General features: G+C 37.7%; 1 protein-coding gene across 2 annotated transcripts in view; it reads left to right on the forward strand.

Annotated features, from left to right (window-relative positions):
- The window catches only part of nell2b (neural EGFL like 2b), a 43,689-nt gene extending 27,699 nt beyond the window's left edge, over positions 1-15,990 (forward strand). For both annotated transcript variants that reach the window (XM_046874389.1, XM_046874390.1), the window contains exons 16-20: positions 6,368-6,508; positions 7,080-7,273; positions 7,864-8,040; positions 13,624-13,851; positions 15,319-15,990. In XM_046874389.1, the coding sequence (XP_046730345.1) occupies positions 6,368-6,508; positions 7,080-7,273; positions 7,864-8,040; positions 13,624-13,851; positions 15,319-15,360 (782 nt within the window). In that variant the 3' untranslated portion in view covers positions 15,361-15,990. The remainder of the gene's footprint in view (positions 1-6,367; positions 6,509-7,079; positions 7,274-7,863; positions 8,041-13,623; positions 13,852-15,318) is intronic.
- The last annotated feature ends 4,204 nt before the right edge of the window (positions 15,991-20,194 follow it).

The raw sequence follows: 20,194 nt of genomic DNA on the forward strand, positions 1-20,194 counted from the left end.
ACTCCATTTTCTTTTATAAATAGTGCATTTATTTTAGGGACCAATAGCTGCTACAGTTGTTATGTAATATATAAAAAAGTACATTACAGCTCTATATGACTAACACTATACACATACACCTACAAATTACACAATATGTGTTTCTCCTAGAGATGTTCAATCTGGCAACAATTTCATGCCACAGTTTAAGGCTGGATCATGACCCAGGATGTGATCATGAATATTATTAGTCTTAGTTTTAGTCTAGTTTGCAAATGAACACAAAAAAAAAAAAGAAATGAAGGAAAAACCATTCGTTATGGACGGTTATGAGAAGTTTTATATTAATATGCTGTATTTTTGGACAGATGACTTGTTCAAAGCTCATAGACTCACATGCACTGCCAGTTATTTGACTTTTGCATAATTTTGGTGGGTAAATACATCTTGTCTTTAGTATTTTTGTTTTTTTGAGGTAGTCAGTGTAACTTTAAAAACACATCTGAAGTCGTAGCTGTGAGACGAACGCTCATATCCTACACCATAAAAATACCACTCCATGTTTTGTGCTCAACCTTCAAACCATTAAAACTCTTTCAATGAGGCGATTTAAAGAAAGATGTGCAGACGTCATCCACAGCCATCGTCAGTCTTTCATACGGAAAATTGAAAGCGCATTCCTTTCCTGAATGAGAAAAAAAAACCCCGCTATGGAAGCATGTAATCAGAAAATATTACAACGATGTCTTGGTTGAAAGTTTTATCGAAGGAATAGGCTTTAAAATGAAAAATATTTTCAGACACTGTCTTTCATCCCCCCGTTTCCCTGCTTTTCATGGCCATTTGAGCTGCGCAGTTATTCTAAGTGACATATAAGTGACAATAAAACCTACATGTGGCTAAAAAGGAAGTGCTTGAGATCAGTAGAGGAGCAGCAGGTACAGTACGGAGGTGAAACACATGCAGTGCAGTGATATTTATTAGAAAAAGGCCGCAGGGGTTCAGTCCTGAGCTCAGGTTACCAGTCACATTGTTGTCTGCATTGGTGTGTGTGGGTTTCCTCTGGGTTCTCTGGTGTCCTCTGGCCTCCAAGTGTGCGTGTGCGTGTGCGTGTGCGTGTGCGTGTGTGTGTGTGTGTGTGTGTGTGTGTGTAGGGTGCCATATAAATGATTATTTATATAGTAATAAACGGATGTGAAGATGAAACGAAGTGTACCAGACACTCCAATAACCCAGTGTTTGAGGAGAATCATAAGTGGAGCAGTGCAGAGAGAACTTACAGCCAGGGTGAACAGGAAAAATAAATAAAATATATCAAGTCAAGTCAAGTCAAGTTTATTTGTATAGCGCTTTTCACAACAGACATTGTCTCAAAGCAGCTTTACACAAATCAACAGTGATGGTGAATGGTGTGAATTTGTCCCTGATGAGCAAGCCGTGGCGACTGTGGCAAGGAAAAACTCCCTTAGATGTTATGAGGAAGAAACCTTGAGAGGAACCAGACTCAAAAGGGGAACCCATCCTCATCTGGGTGACATCAAGAGTTTGATCATAAATCTTTCAACAATACAGAACACTGGAGAGTGAGAACTAACATGATTACTGGAGTATAAGATTATAAGTAATGTTCTTTCTGCAGTCTTATACAGTCTATATGGTTAGTAGCTCCTAGTTTTATAAGCTCAGCATTTGTGATCACCACAGATCCAGCATCAGCTTCTCCATGCCAGAGCCTTTAAACACTCCAGGAGGTCCAATGTCAAAACTCCACACATGTAGCGGGATCCAAATGGCACTGGTACGTCTCTAGATGGTTCAGGATGTTTGTGAGTTCGGCATCTACTTCTTCAAGGTCCGTAATCATCACGAGGTGGGAGGTGACTGGAGCTGGCCAAACCTCAGGGTGTCTCGGGATGGGGAGAAAGAGAAGCAGTGGAGAGGAATTAGCGTAGCTGCTGTTCATGATATTAACAGCACAAGTTGATAATGTGCATGTGATCAGATGTTCTGGAGCACAAGGTTATGATGTGATGTGTGTTATGTGTAGGCTTTGCTAAAAAGATACGTTTTTAATCTACACTTAAATTGGGTGAGTGTGTCTGAGCCCCGAACACCGTCAGGAAGACTATTCCAGAGTTTAGGAGCTAAATGTGAAAATGCTCTACCACCTTTAGTGGACTTTGCTATTCTAGGAACTACTAGAAGCCCAGAATTTTGAGATCTCAGGGAGCGTGGCGGATTGTAGCGTGTTAAAAGACTGGATAGATACATGGGAGCCAAACCATTTAGTGCTTTATAAGTGAGAAGTAATAGTTTGTAGTCTATTCGAAACTTATAACTCGATATATATTATAACTCGAATATTACTATTAATGGTGAGTGCTCGTGGTTCAGCTGAAGCATCTACAGGTTTTGACCCACAAGTAGTGACTGGATAAATCCGAATAAAAGGAAAAGCCTATTCACTCATGGAAAAAGAACAGGAGACGTGAAAGACATGGGATTCCTTCTGGAAGCAGGGTTTTACTTTTCATCGATTTAAGTGCATGTTCTGACCTGTGAGTTCCTCCACCTCACGCTCGCCAGCCAACAGAAAGCAAAACGAGGGAATTTCTTTGGCCGAGTAAAAAAATAGAGCTGCTGATTATAAAACAGATCAGAGGACATCATCGTTTTTCCTCTGCTGTTTTACACACATTCAGGATGGGAATGAGGAGAGGTGGAGGGATGGAGGTCTGAAATCAGTAAACTGTATGCAAAGCGGTGGAATGTGTTTTTTTTTTTTTAAGAGAAAAAGCAGTATGTACTGTATGATTTCATATCTTAGAGTGTGTAGGCCATGTTTTGAAAGCATCCCATGTTCCTGTGTGAGCAGACGGACTCACTGATATGTTTGGTGTTTTTCTTTCACCACAGGGCTGCTAGGAAAGGAGTGTAGCAACAGAATCAATTTCATTTGACTTACACGCCTACAAGAGCCTGAAATTCCAGCTGCCTGCGTAGAAGCAGTGTGTAAATATAAGCGTATAGTAATTTTGTTTAAGTGTGTTTAAATTAAACAGCACCTACAGTAATGTGTAGCTCCTCCTCATGCCTTCAAAACTGCAAGTCAAGAACTTGGTCTTGGCCTGGACTATACCGGACCTCCGTATGTGTGTGTTTGCTATCCAGCACCAAGACATTAAGTTGTAAGGTGGTTAATTTGATGGTTGGAGATCTTTAATCTCCTGAAAGAGGTCCATGACTCTGTCACTGGTTCACTTCTTCTTCTTTCTTGGAGCACTTTTTTGTAGGTACTAACCCCTGCATACTGGGGTAACCGTTTTTTGAGTCGTCTAGACATCACAGTCTGGACTTTGTGAAAGTCAATTAGATCTTTACAGAAGCGTCCAACACATCTAGAACTGACTTATCACCTGCTGACTAATAGATCACACCCCAGTGTAATGAGATCATCAGAGTTAGAGAGGTTTTAATCTAAGAGCTGATTGGTGTATTCTTCCGATTGGTCGGAATTGAAGATTATTACACGTCACGTGTGCTGTATAATGTTAGCGTGTACTGTACCGTATGTTGTAGCTTCTTCCTGGTTTATGTAATTACACAATGGATTCCTGATGTTTGTTTTTATCTCAAGTTCTCGGAACACTGCTGTATCTGAAACATTGTCCTATAAGTGTGTATAATTATGTTATGATTATGCTATAAATATGATGAAGGTATAGATTACGCTGTAATACTGGCTAAAGAGCATTGTGTATTTCACATATCTGTAATGATGTCTGATATAAAGAGTCACTTGCTGGTGTCATAAGCCCACAAGTTTTGACTTCATGTGACATTCATAAACCACATGCACACTAAAGGTACTCAGGACTAACACCAGCCAGCCTCAGCACAGCACACCAGGGGGTGGCCAACCCGCTCTTGAACTGCATGCGGCTCTTTGCCTGGTTTCATGCAGCTCTTACGTTCATATTGAAGTTTGTGTTTGTGTTTTTTTTTAATGTGCGAACACGCACATTAAAAAAAAACACAAACACAAACTTCCATATGCAAATTGTTTGTAAACAGTTTGTGTCAAGTTTGCTCTCAAAATGGCAGGGAAAATGCACAGCAAAACGAAAATATAAGATGAATACAGGACATTTTTAACAGAGTAGGAGAGTTTATATTTTTTTGTTCAACGTAATGACAAGTCATTCTGCCTCATGTCAGGCGTCATTAGTGCATTTCAAATCTTCAAATCTTCAGCGCCACTTCAGCTCACTCCATGCTAACATCAACCAGGAATTTCCAAAAGGGACTGAACTTCACAAGCACAAGTTGGTCACTTTAAAAAGTCAGGCAGAAAAGCAGATACAGTTTTCCCAAAAATGTAGCTTTAAATTTGGCTTGGAAAATTACATTTGGTTTGGAACATTGCACGGGCTAAAAAGCCATACAATGAAGGGGAGTTTGTTAAATAATGCCTCAGTGATGCTGTTGAAATCTTGTCTTCTGAAAAGGACAAACTAAAACGCATTGTATCAGACGTCCAACTTTCCCGCCACACTGTTGAACACAGAATATCGGACATTAACACGGCTATTGAATCACAGTTGCACTCTGACCTGGAATGCCAGAAGTTCCACTAAGCAACATGCAGAGTAAAAGAAAAACGTTATTGTAAATTATTATATTTTTGATTGTGGACTTGGTTGAACTGACAGTGTGTGTAAGAGGAAGGGATGGGTGATGTTTGTGTGTGCCCATGTGTATGATGTGGCTCTCTGCGGTAACACAGTAAAAAATGTTGGTCTCTGACTGGTTGGCCACCCCTGGTGTACACACTAATCACATCCAAGGAAGGAAAGAGGAATAATAATAATCATGGAACATAACGTTTGGGGAAACAAGAACAGAAACAAGAACAAGAACAGGAATTAGAACAGGAATAAGAACAGGAAGAGGAACAGAAGCAGGAATAAGAACAGGAAGCAGAGCAGAAGCACCAACAGGAGTAGGAACATGAACATGGAGAAGGTGTAGGAGAAGGGCAGGGTAAACAGCGGTAAACAATCCTTTGTAAATAAATAAAGATCAGTGTAGACCATCTACTAATGAATGGAGTTAATGAAGTAAACACGATGTAATAAACCAATATTGATGGATGGATTTTAAACATGTCCCAGGTGATAGTGCTTTTTGTAGCTATTACACTCCAGGCCTAATGAGAAGAAGCTTTAAAGGTTCACTGTACTACACCCTAATGGTCATGATGTGACAAGTCACGTATCCCAGCTAATTTAGAGAGGAACATCTTAATGCTCTGTGGGTATAAATAAAAAACTCATAAGCAGAAATAATTAAGGCTTATATTATGTAATCGAGTGTGGAGAAGGAGCAGTGGTGTCACGGAGGGCATGTGGGGAAACACAGCTCTGTTTTAGTTTTTCAATTAAAGTAGCACAAATTTTTAAACCCAATACTGAAAGCTGATTTTTTTGTGGATCCATGAAGCTGGAACTGATTTCTGTGGATTTACTAGTAAATAAACTCAATATTTAATAAGAAATCAGACAAATGAAAGAATCAGAATTTTTCTATGTATAAAAAAAGAGCTTCGTGTTTTGTTTGTCAGGGACGTGGCACGTGTGCGGAGATCAGATTTCTCGCTAGTAATTACGTTATATATTATATATTATATACATAACCCCAAGCAGAACTCCTTGCTATAATCCCTCAAACACACACACACACACACACACACACACACACTCACACACACACACACACACACACACACACACACACACACACACACACACACACACACACACACACTCACACACACACACACACACACACACACACACACACACACACACACACACACACACACACACACACACACACACACACACACACATATAAAATCTAAAGCAGTATAAAGCCCAGTGTTGTAGTGAACCTCAGGTCTGTCCAGTATTCACTGTATTGCTGATTCCATCAAGGCCATTAATTCTAGTCCTTTATGATGACAGGCTTCAGGGCCAGAGAGAGAAAAGACTATTTGAATGCATGTGTTTAATAGGAGGCTGCACAGAACTCGCTGTAAACGGCCTTGATTTCTTTTTTTGCTTCAATTTTCCATTTGTGAGGCAAAGAAAAAAACCGACGCCCTGAATTTTAAATTGTGCCATTGGCAAACGTGATACACAGAGATTCTGCAGATGAAGAATATCAGCTATTTTAATCTGTATTTCTTAAATAAAATTGATTTTAGATTCTTATATACATTCGTACAGTCAACTTAAATATAATGCATAAACAGACCATGAATTCATGTCTAAAGGACAGAAATGATGTTGATATAAATGCTGTTTGACTTTTGTTCATCTAACAGACATTGACGAGTGTTTGAACGGTTTTGTGGAGTGTGACAGTCGAGCCACGTGTGTAAACCTTCCAGGCTGGTATCACTGCGAATGCCGTGATGGTTACCATGACAACGGGATGTTTTTAGCGAACGGCGAGTCTTGTGAAGGTAGGATGCCCCGAACAATTTTCTGGATCTGTTCAGAGCTGAAACATATAATAGATAACCCTGACTTTAATTACTACCGCGTCTGCGCTACGTGTGAGTTCCTAAACGGAGAGCTGCAGAGATCCACAGGTCAGAATAAAGACGAGGTCTGAAATCTGAGGTCCTGTTTTAGACATGTGAAAAAGCTTCCCTGCTCTTATAATGTTTATTTAGCAGAAAATGCTGTGATTATAATTAGGAGAACCCCAGAGCTGCTTGAACACTGAAGCATGGTGATGGTGATGTTTTGGTGTGGGAAGGATTTACTTTTTAACATGGACTGCAAAACAAGTCAGCGTTCAGAAATTCTAGAAAAAAAATGCAAATACGCTCTTTAACCGTGTCTCAGTATGAACATTTGTATAAATTATTTACAGTTTGTTTATTTCTCTTGTCTAAAACCCTGAATATGATCAACTATACAGATATCATATCAAATGTAATTATTAATATTTAAAAAGATTTAGACTCTTGTATGTCTCCAGTGTATCAGCCCCAGATGTGTCCTAAGTGCAGCCCCTGTGTGTTGCAGATGTTGATGAATGTGAGACAGGGAGACACAGCTGTGCAAATGACACAGTGTGCTTTAACATGGACGGGGGTTATGACTGCAGATGTCCTCATGGGAAAAACTGCACAGGAGACTGTTTTCATGATGGAAAGGTGAAGCACAACAGACAGATTTGGGTGCTGGATGAGGACAGGTGCTCTGTCTGCTCCTGCCAGGTGAACACAGCCACCAGACACACAGTGTAATACACAGCGTAAACATGACGGAGCGATCTCACTCGTATCTTTTCAGCTGGAGATCTGTCAGTGATGAAGATAGCAGGAGGTTATTTATGGGAATAGACTGTAGATTGCAGGTCTGATGTTGGCTAGATGGATCGGCTGCTTCAGAGCGAATCGTGCTTAGATTTTAAAGTCGAAGAACCCTGGGTTCTCCTCCAGGTTCTCCGGTTTAGTCCTGGCACCTAAAACATGCCAGTCAGTAGATATAAAATTTATGCAATATGCCCTGTGATGAACTTCTAAGATGAAGTCCAGCATCCTGGTCAGTGTTCCTGGGATATGCTCCATGGCTCTGCAAGCATGAGCAGAATAAATCAGCTGCTTGTACTGAGATCTAGTACCGAGTCTCGTACCGCTTCAGTATTGCGTATTGTTAACTAATAATGTAGAAGTTACTGTATAATGAACTCTCTGTAACTCAGCCATAAAAACACAATAAGATGAAACTTCATATCAGTGATAGAGATTTTAATCAGTGTATGATTTGTAATATAACAGTCGTTTTATGTATTTTCTCTCCACAGTCAGGTTTGGTGATGTGTAGACGGATGGTGTGTGATTGCGAGAACCCCACGGTGGACGTCTCCTGCTGTCCAGAGTGTGACCCACGTCTCAGCTCTCAGTGTCTCCTCTACAGCGGCCTTCTGACTTACAACAGCGGGGACACTTGGGTGGAGAAGTGCCAGCAGTGCCAGTGCATAGTGAGCTCATTAGCATTCATTACCTTCTTTAGCAGAAAAACATCATGCTACATTTCTGTTTCATTCACTATACCAAAGACTTCACATCATCCAGATACGACCCCTAAAACCCCATCATGCTGTAGAGAAACTCAGGATTTGATGTGTGTGAATCATCTTACAGGCTGTTTAGCTGAATTGTTTTATTTCCTGTAGAGGGCTTGCATTTTAACAATCATCTCATACATTCCCCAAGGACAGTGTGCCTTTAGTATGTCTCCATTAATCTCCATCTGTCAGCGTTTGTACATTAACCTTACTGACTCACTACATCTCTGCTCACGCTCTGCTCACGCTCTGCTCACGCTCTGCTCTCACCCTGTATGAACATCACCGTATCTCTGTAGATCTCCACTGATACACAAGCACAAGCACACATTATAATCAAGGACAAACATTCTTGCTGCTGTTGTATTTCTAAACCCACAGGTGAGGAATATGAGGATGTACACACGACTGCCTCGTGTAACTCGAAGCGCACTATTGTGTAACGTTTCTACACAGCTGCAGTTACCAGACTTACAATAAAGGGGTTTTATGGTTTATTTGCATAATAAATAAAAGGCATAATGAATAAAATGGAACAGAAAAACAGGAAGATTTACTAGACAAAGTATAATATTTTACATATTGTTTATTATTATTTAGTGCAGAAAAAGTAGCATCAGTATTATTGTGGGATAAAAATCCTGCAGAAGATAAACACCAGAATTTCATTAACACTAGAAATACACTGAGGCAGTATACAGTTTTACACTATACAGATTTTAGAGCACTGAGCTTTTATTATGATTCTTTTTTCCTATAAAATGTGATTAGGAACTTCCATTGTGAATATTTCTATGAAATTCAATTATAAAGTTTCATTATTTGTTTAGTCTTTAAATCCAATTGAGTTTATTTAAATAGTGTGAGGTCCTGATTTGTATTTTTTTGCCTTAAGGCTGCATCTGGTATGCGATCTGTTATTATATTACAAAATATGCTGAAACTGCTCAGTGTATTGAAAAGCAAATACAAAGAAATTGCATAATATTTGCATAATATTAGTTTTATATGTGAATAGATAAATAAAGATAAAGCCCTGAACAATAAGCAGAACATTTATTGCCATTAGATATTACCAGTTTCTGCCCACCCGCTGCATCCCCCATCACACATGGCTTCCTCCAAGACACTCCAAAGCAACCTTTTTATTTTTATAAAAAATCAGAAGTCAGAAGAAGCATATTCTGCCCTCTTATACATACATTAGTTCATAGACTGTGAGAGCAGTGTCTGGGGTAATGCTCTCCCAGTAATGCTCTCCCAGTAATGCTCTCCCAGTAATGCTCTCTCAGTAATGCTCTCTCAGTAATGCTCTCCCAGGAATGCTCTCCCAGTAATGCTCTCACAGTAATGATCGCCCAGTAATGCTCTCCCAGTAATGATCTCCCAGTAATGCTCTCCCAGTAATGATCTCCCAGTAATGTTCTCACAGTAATGCTCTCGCACTGTACTAATACTATACTAATACTGTACCAATACTGTACTAATACTATACCAATAGTGCACTAATACTATACTAATACTATACTAATACTGTACTAATACTTTACTAATACTATACTAATACTATACCAATACTGTACTAATACTATACTAATACTATACCAGTAGTGTACTAATAGTATACTAATACTATACTAATACTATACCAGTAGTGTACTAATAGTATACTAATACTATACTAATACTATACCAGTAGTGAACTAATACTATACTAATACTACACTAATACTATACCAGTAGTGTACTAATACTACACTAATACTATACTAATACTATACTAATACTATACCAATACTGTACCAGTAGTGTACTAATATTACACTAATACTATACTAATACTATACCAATACTGTACTAATACTATACCAATAGTGTACTAATACTACACTAATACTATACTAATACTATACCAATACTGTACTAATACTATACTAATACTATACCAATACTGTACTATCACTATAGTAATACTATACCAATACTGTACTAATACTATACCAGTAGTGTACCAATACTACAATAATACTATGCTAATACCATACTAATACTATACTAATACTATACCAGTAGTGTACCAATACTACATTAATACTATACTAATACTATACTAATACTACACTAATACTATACTAATACTGTACTGATACTATATTAATACTGTACTAATTCTATACTAATACTACACTAATTGTATACTAATTCTGTACTGATACTGCACTAATACTGCACTAATTCTATACTAATACTACACTAATACTACACTAATACTATATTAATACTATACTAATACTGTACTGATACTATATTAATACTGTACTAATTCTATACTAATACTACACTAATTCTATACTAATTCTGTACTGATACTGCACTAATACTGCACTAATTCTATACTAATACTACACTAATTCTATACTAATTCTGTACTGATACTGCACTAATTCTATACTAATACTACACTAATACTACACTAATACTATATTAATACTACACTAATTCTATACTAATTCTGTACTGATACTGCACTAATACTGCACTAATTCTATACTAATACTACACTAATTCTATACTAATTCTGTACTGATACTGCACTAATTCTATACTTATACTACACTAATACTACACAAATACCATACTAATACTACACTAATACTATACTAATACTGTACTGATACTGCACTAATACTGCACTAATTCTATACTTATACTACACTAATACTACATTAATACTATACTGATACTACACTAATACTATACTAATTCTATACTAATTCTGTACTAATACTGCACTAATACTGCACTAATTCTATACTTATACTACACTAATACTACACTAATACTATACTAATACTATACTGATACTACACTAATACTATACTAATATTTCACTAATACTACACTAATACTATACTGATGCTGTACTAATTCTATACTAATACTGTACTAATTCTATACTAATACTACACTAATACTATACTAATACTGTACTAATTCTGCACTAATACTGTACCAATACTGTGCCAATACTATACTAATGCTGTACCAATACTGTACTAATACTATACTAATGCTGTACTAATACTGTATGTGTACTGTACCAATACTATGCTAACACTACATTAATACTACACTAATACTATACCAATACTGTACTAATACTGTACTAATTCTGTACTAATATATACTGTTCTATTCTATACTACACTAACACTATACTAAAACTAATACTATACTATATTATACCACACTAATAATAATACTATACTAACACTTTACTATATTAATTATTAATACTGTATTATTACTATACTAATAGTATATTAATACTATAATAATATTTTACAAATACTATATTAATACTATATTAATACTATACTAACACAATACTATACTATACTAATATATACTATTCTATACTACACTAACACTATATTATGATATATTATACTGCAACATATACACAGAAACATTTTAAAATTAAAAGTAAGAAATCTGGATATTAAGATGAACAGTGTTTGTGTGTGTGTGTGTGTGTGTGTGTGTGTGTGTGTGTGTGTGTGTGTGTGTGTGTGTGTGTGTGCTGGGGAGTGGCTGGGTTGGGGGACGGGGTGGGGGTAAGCAGTGGGGTGGGGTGTAATAGAAGACAGGGGGGGTAGGGGAAAATAGGGTGGTGGGTTTTGTACAATGTATTATATGTTAGTTTACTTAATTATAATAATGACATTAGCAATTAAAGTCAATTAACGTGTAAATGCCACTTCTTACAGCTCCATCTGATTCTTCTCTCATTAGTTTATATTATTATGAAGTCTTTCTCCTTCACTGCATTCTCTCTCTGTCTCTGTCTGTCCCTGTCTTTCTTCTTGAGATACATTCACCTCTAAATATTAAACAAGATTCATTTTTTGAATGGATGGAATGATGAATAATTTATTTGTAATAGGATGAAATATACTCAAGTTTGTTATCAGTACATAACTGTGAGCTACACTGTGTATGTGAACTCTCACTAAGAGCTTTATATCACAGCCATGTGTCATTTAATAAACGTGTGTTCAGTTACATGATGTGAGGATAAAGCAATAACAGTACAAGATCTTTAAAATAAGATAAATATGTGCAGCAAATATGGGCATCAAATCACAGCATCAAAGCTTCCAGATCGCACCACTGCTCCGTCTCGGCCTCGGCCTCCTCCGGGGATTTTGTCTTTTTGTCGTTATTCACAAAGTCTCTGCCTTTCGGTGCGGAATTAAATCATAAAGTTCAGCCTGAACACAGAGAGTAAATCTCTCGAGTTATTTTGATCTGGGCACAGATGCAGGTTCCTCTCCTGCTTTCGTTGCTTTTCTTGCTTGGTAGCATGATGTACTTAATGGGTTCCAGGTTGCCATGTGATTAAAGCCCCATCTTTTTTGTGTGCTCGCACTCCGCTCTGTCAGCTCACAGGGTTTGAGCTGCACATATCATTTGTGAGAACATCAAAACCTTATCATGATTTTTTTGTTTTAAATACAAATTTCATCCTCTTTTATTCACAATAAATTCATCATGCACTCTATTATTTTATTCTGAACATTCTTCTTTTGGCAATAGATCATGAGCAACATGTCACTGTGTTGGAGTCGCAGGAAGATCTGATCAGGAGAACCTCTCCACCATGGGGCTTATTCCATTATTTAATTCTTTCTCTTTCTCTTCAGAATGCAGAATACACATGAGTGTGTGTGTGTGTGTGTGTGTGTGTGTGTGTGTGTGTGTGTGTTGAATACAAGAATAAAGACATTGCAGCTCCAGATGAAAGATAAAGAGAAGAAAAAGCTGTGACATCATCAGTGTGTTGTGTGACAGGAACAGAGAAAACTATAAAACATGGGATTAAACTAAGAGCAAAAGAGAAGAAGAGAAGATTCTTTTAGAGTCTTTTAAATTTCTCTCCATAAAACACAATTTTCTTTGAGGATCGTATTACACACTTCCTTCAGGGACCTAAAATAATGAGTTTTTTATTCTCTGTAAACCTGTAATTATATTTGAATGAGGAGTGTGTCCCAGAAGAGCTCTAAACCACTCTAAACACATAGATATACTAGTGTGTGTGTGTGTGTGTGTGTGTGTGTGTGTGTGTGTGTGTGTCTGTGTGTGTGTGTGTAGTTTAGTAACTTACAGCCCTGGAGACTCGTGTTGTTTGATGAGTCTGTGCTTGTGTTATATTGCTTTCAGACAATGACCCTCACATAACACACATTTCAGTGACCTTTAAAAAGGTTTATATACAGTACACACACTAACCAGCTGCTGGAAACATCTGTCCACCTGCTCATTCAGGAAATCTTTCAGTAAATTCAGAAAATTGACATTCAGTAGTGGCAAAAGAATGCATGACATCTTGCAAGAACTGACTCAAGCTAAAAAGAAGTCGACAGTAACTCAAATAATCACATCTGTGATACGGTGTGTGTGTGTGTGTGTGTGTGTGTGTGTGTGTTACAGCATGGTGAGGTGGACTGCTGGCCGATGCCCTGCGCTCCACTGAGTGATTGTGAGTTTGTGGCAGTACCCGAGGGCGAGTGTTGCCCCCGGTGTATTTCAGACCCCTGCCAGGCAGATACGATGTACAACGACATCACCAAAACATGTGTGGATGAACACGGAGTCACACGCTTAAGTGGATCTACCTGGAATAAACATGCCACAGAGTGCTCGCTCTGCCAGTGCAAGGTAACTCACACACACACACACACACACACACACACACACACACACACACACATTATTTACAAAAACTGACTAGAATACACTACTGCATCAATCTGCATTTTTATTTTTAAACAGTTGACTTGTTATTATCTCATTATTACACATTTAAGTAAGAAAAGAAAATGTCTAGAGATTACAAGTGGACTTTGCATTTCGATCGGTGAAGAGTCCAATCAGCTGCCAGTGAAGAGCGCCGTCATAAGCATGAAAATCCAAACCAACCCTTTCAGAGCGATGTGATCATGTGACTGTTATAGCAGCAGGATGAAGATGTAGATTATGAAATGTCTAAAAATAAAGCGAATGTTCTGAAATGGATCAGTCAGTCACCTGACCTGGATCCAAACTCCAAAATGCCCTGAAAACAAAGAGGAAGTGAAAACAGCTGCATTATTACCAACATCTGGTGATGTGTATGGGTTCAGGAGGTTATCAGTGAAGTGTTCGCAATAAAATATGAAATATTATTCATTTTATGATTATGTTCAATTATTTGATTGTTTTGTTTATGTAATTTCCGGCAAAACATTTTATCAAAATCCAAGTTTACAAACCTGAGTGTATTTATAAATTATATATTTATAAATAACGTATATCTCAAGTCTATAACTTGTAATATTAACTCTCATGCACTTTAAACTTTAAATCTATTGTAGGAAATTGTTACTGATGTGGATTTGAGTTCAGCTGCGTGTTCACACCTCCAGCTGGAAAAGCCAACATGGCTCTTAAGAACAAGCAGGAACACACAGACCTCCTTTAAAGAGTCACACCATGCACATTAATTCTCCAGAAAACACGGCCCCAGCAGCGTTCTGTACAGGCGCAGTGTGTTCCAGTGTACATGCAAATGATCACTGGCTGAGATCTTGGGAACTCTGGGCTTTGAATTCTTTTTTGAACATTCTGATCTGTATGTGTTCCTGAAAACTACCAAGTAAAAGAGAGAAAAAAGACGAGTTTGGTTGCAAAGATAATCATAAAAAAGATTTAAAACGATGAACACGTAAGCGACATTCTGTTTATTTCAAGGCCGAGTTTTATGTTTAGAACAGCAGCAGCGAGACACAGGAGTCTGAAGGACACGGTTATAAAACTACAGTAATGGTGCAGAGGTCTCAGGTCTCCAGAGTCAAAAGCAAATTGATCTTCTTATTGAGATGCGTCCCACACACACACACACACACACACACACACACACACACACACACACACACACACACACACACCTACACACACCTACACACACCTACACACACACATACAGCAGAATCCCAGATACACTGAGAGTTTCTCAAGGGCAGGATAATGTTTTAACTCTCAGCTTCTCATATTTCTGTTTGACTTCTTTGCTCTATTTCTCTCTCCCCTCTCTCCCTCTCTCCTTCTCTCTCTCTCTCTCTCTCTCTCTGATTTCTTCCTCTACAGAATGGACATATCTGTTGCTCTGTGGATCCTCTGTGCCTCTAGTGCCATTCAAAAAGCAGCTCTCCGTCTCACTGCCCTTTTCTCCTTTTCAATTCACTTCTCTCTCTCTCTCTCTCTCTCTCTCTCTCTCTCTCTCTCTCTCTCTCTTCTATCCTCTTCACATTCTGTCACTCTACTTTTACCTTTACAATTTTTTTACTGTCGACATGTACTGCAGACATCATGACATCATGAACTCGGTGAAAAGCTCCAGCTGTCTATCAGTGTTGAGCGACAGTGTGAACAGATTCAGCTTTTTATACTGAAATCGAATTCCTCTGACTGTAAGACGAGACCCTGAGATTCCTGATGCATGGAGAAAAAGGCTTTAAGCGTTTAACAAACAGGAATCCAGAAGTTCATGCATTTCACTGTAAAAGAACCACTTCATCACTCCATGAGCATGACTCAATAAAACATTCCTCATTCTGCAGTTTTGCTGATTCGTCCATTTTGACGAGAAGATGAAAGACTTTCGGTGTGTTCACTTGCTTGAGTTTGTACTTTTTATTGAAGCTGCAAGCTTCATTTCGATGTTTTATGTTGTATTTCTTTTTGTTGAGCTGAAGTTTGATGAATTCTGTGGCTTGGTATTGTGTAAAAGTGAAATAAAGATTTCCACTGGAAGGAAAACTTTTCAGTCGTCATTTTGCCATTTTCTTCATTATTAATTAAAATGTCCAGAGACGCCTCGTAATTATCGTAAATAAATAAATATACTATATTTATTTCTCAAGGTAAAAAATAATTAAAATGCATCCTCGAAGGCGTAGCTGTTGTTCGTATGAATGAAATGAAATGATTTAATGATTAAGGAGTGAGATGAACGTGTTCCGCTCACACTGTGAAGATTTAATGAAATTGTGCACATCTGTATTCAGAACTCACACACATCTGCACACTTCAGGCAAGATTTATTTTCATTTTATGTATATCACCCAAAAGTATTGGGACACCCAAGTTTATGACCTACTGCGTCCAGATATGGTTCTTCCCGATACTTGGAGTTGGAGTACACACACTTGTACAGGACGTCTTTACAGCATTAAAAGTGTGCCTTCACTTAAACTTGGAGACCCAAACCTGTTCCAGAACAACAATGCTCCTGTGCACAAAGTCAGCTCCATGAAGATCTGTTTTACATGAGATGGAGTGGAAGATCTCCTGCTATAGAGCTCCAAACCTATTGAACACCTTTGGGATGAAGGTGAACTCTGATGGTGTCCATAAACCGTCAGTGTGCTTGAGCAGGTAGCGGAACAGTTCTAGAGAATTCATTTTATTAAGGTATTTCTATGAAGCATGTTATTGCTTGGTTATTGTTTATGAGACTTTATTTATATATAAAGCATGATGTTTCTACTGTAATGTATAATTGATCTACTTTTTTATGAGACTGAAATGCTGCTGCGGTTATTTGAATAAAAATTCTGTTCAAGTTTCATGTATCGTGTAAACATACGCAATGTTGGTCACATCCTTCATAATTTTTACTTCACAATCGCTTCAAATGTGGTCAAATGATTGCTTTCTAGTCCTTCTGTAGCGACCCAAAGGTGAACGCTGCATCCTGTCGTGTTATCATTGTTGATGTAGGACAGAAAATGGCAGAACAAATTAAGTGATCTTTCCATCTCTAAGTGATGGAGCTGATTGTGTTCTTGTGGGTTAATCTCCAGTAGCAGACTGGATCTCTGATATTTCTCCACTTGTCTGAATGGTTTCATCATCTTCAGTTCAGAACTCTGAAATGTCTTTAATATTGTGCACAGACTCTGTTATTAGAAATTTTACAATGTTAAATAAATACCTTTTGTTTGTGATCGGCTGTGGCTTTGAAGGTGGTGTTCCAACATCTACAGTGTTACAGAAACACTTTCCTGTTTCTATGAAAAAGTCAGGGTTTATTTTGTGATCCCAACATTATTTTGTCATCTAGTGAAATACATTATGAGTCATTCCCACTGCCCATCAGCACACGCCTTAACTGAGAGCTACTGATTCAGTGGTCCAGGATGTAGTTTGGATCCTGAGCTATGGTGTTTATCTCTCTAACCTTCTGTGCTAGAACATTTACACATTAGTGTCCATCACTTCAGATGTCAATGTCAAAGTCTTCAAATATACTGTAGAGGATCAGTCCATTGGAGAGACAGAGACATCTCTCGATGGATGGATGGATGGATGGATGGATGGATGGATCCTTTGACTAATCCCAAAAGAAGAAATATAGTCAGATTTCACACAAGCCCAGGCATGAACACAACCTCAGCCCACAAACTGCTGATTATTAAGCTTTCAATGGGTTTAACATTTTATTGGTCTGGAATGAAATAAATCCTGTAGACCTTCTCCTGCTCTATCAATCCTGATTCCAGTTATGAGCTTGTTATCAGGTCTTTGACAGGCTGCATTCACTGTGGAGGAAAACCAAACAATGAGAGATCTTTCAAATATATATATATATATATATATATATATATATATATATATATATATATATATATATATATATATATATATATATATATACAGTACATGTATGTATGTACAGTATAAAACTCATCTTGATATAGGTGATGTTGAGAAAATAAATTGCTACAATGAGATCTCAAGGGGAAAGAAAGAAATAACGTGGCCATCCCGGAGTATGTTCCTCATGTTGTTCTTCATGATTTCTCCTCTATAAATTTGCTAGCAAAGTAATCATCCTTTAATCATTCAGCCATTTTCAGCACAGCGTGAAGTCCTGCTGAAGCAGCGATTCGGGTTTGTGCCAAAAACACACCACTTATTGCTTTCCCTTAGTGACACCAGAGCTTCTGGGCCTAATATGTGAGTCTGAGTCTGGTCTGAGAGCAGGCAATGGTGAGAGCTTTACTAAAAAAAGATTGCTGGGTAAAAAAGAAGGAAGGAATATGGAGTGTATGGGAGAGGAGATGAAAGAGGTCTATATGAAGGGGTAGAGGGATGAAGATGCCTGATGTGAATGCAGCTCTGAGTTTATTGATGAAACTGCAGTAGATATATTGAGGGATGAGATTCAGACAGAAAGCAAATAAATAAACTAGGAACAGCTGAAGAAGAAATAAAAAACATTCAAACTTTACTAAAAAACAGGAAATCTAAGAACACAAAAGAAAATGTTTATCAAAAGCATTGATTCATAAAAACTGGGACTATTTATAGTAGTGATCAGATATTCAGTGAAAATAGATCATGATGCACGTCATGCAGTGTGGTTTGATGTGTGTTGATATGCAGAGGATTATGGGAATTGTAGTTTGAGGTTTTCATGAATCCGGGTTTAGACAGAGAATCTATTTCTCTCCTTTTGAGAAGTCCTTCCAGGCTTTATTAGAGGACTCAATGCAGAAGAACAGAAGCTCATGCTGTAGAACACTTCTTTTTGAGAATGAAATTTTCCTGCTGCTCATTGGACCATCAGAGACATTTCTCTACACACTGATTAGTGAAAACATTAGATCTCGATCACAATTATTCACAGTTTCAGTGTCAGTGTCGCTCAGATCCTTCAGCACTTTTCCAAACTCTTGAAGTGAAAAAAAAAAAAAGCTCAGAATTTAGGAATAGAGAAGATCTGCTTAACTGAGAGTAAAAATAATTCGCTGTTTCTTTTTCTGCCTGTTTTTAAGTCTTTCTCTTTTTCTCCATCACCAAAATGTGAATTTTTTAACCGTGTGATTACGTTTTCAGAGACACTCTGATGCGTTGAGAAGATTGTCGTCTTCACCGGACATTAACGCTTATGTGCAGATGAACCAGTACATAGAAAAGACATTTCAGTTCTGTAAAAATTCTCCGTGCATGATAATTGAGCCTGACAGCAACAAGAAACAAAGTAGACACTGATTAGCATAATGCAATTTGCATAATGTTATGATCTTAATTGTTTAGGCTTCAATCTGGCATCTAATCTCCAGGCTCTCTCCTGAATATCATGTTTGTAGGATGCTTTGTTTAATAATTCATAATTGCAAAACATTTCACTCGAGACACATAACTCAGTTTCTTCCTCAGTATTGTACTGTTGTGTCATCATTTCTTCGATTCTTCACGTGTTCCTTCAGGGTTCCTCCTGAAGACACCCCCCTTTTCCTGCTTTCCTGAACAAAAGAGGGTACTTTTTTTTCATTTCGGATAACGGTCTTTATGTAGTGTGTAATGCTTCATGTGGTTTGATAGGTGGAGCACTTTTTATAATGATCACAGCTGCATTAAATAATTAACGAACAATTCATCATGTTTGATGAAGCAAATGCTGTTCCTGTTACAACCTGATGCACATAGTAATGAGAAACCCACCACATTCGTGACCTGGAATATAAACTGAATTTACATTTACAGCATTTGATACAGAGCAGCTTACATTTATCTCATTTATATAACTGAGCAAGTGAGGGCCTTGTTTAGGGGCCCATTGAGGCACATTCCTGTATGTTTCTAAGCACTGTTTTTTGTTTGCTAATGGTTCAGGACTGTACCAGTTAATACGTTTACCAGTCAATGCTATTAATATGTCTTAATGTCTAATATTAATCTAATTATGTAAAAAAATAATAATAAATAAAAAATATTATTTTTTTGTCACTAACTGGAGTCACATTACTGATATCACTCAGGTGCAGCTCTTTAATATCACTTATAGGACAATTCATTCTGGAAAAACACAAAAAAAACCCATCACAATGAGTTTGTCAGCAAATGGTAACATTATGATGTGCCCTAACATCCATCCTGCACACTCCTCTCTCCTCTCTGTGCTTTCGGAATGCAAATTGAACCCATTTAACTGTGAGCTGTCAGGGTTTTCGTT

Source organism: Silurus meridionalis, chromosome 18 (genome assembly GCF_014805685.1).
Source record: "Silurus meridionalis isolate SWU-2019-XX chromosome 18, ASM1480568v1, whole genome shotgun sequence".
Lineage (NCBI taxonomy): Eukaryota > Metazoa > Chordata > Actinopteri > Siluriformes > Siluridae > Silurus > Silurus meridionalis.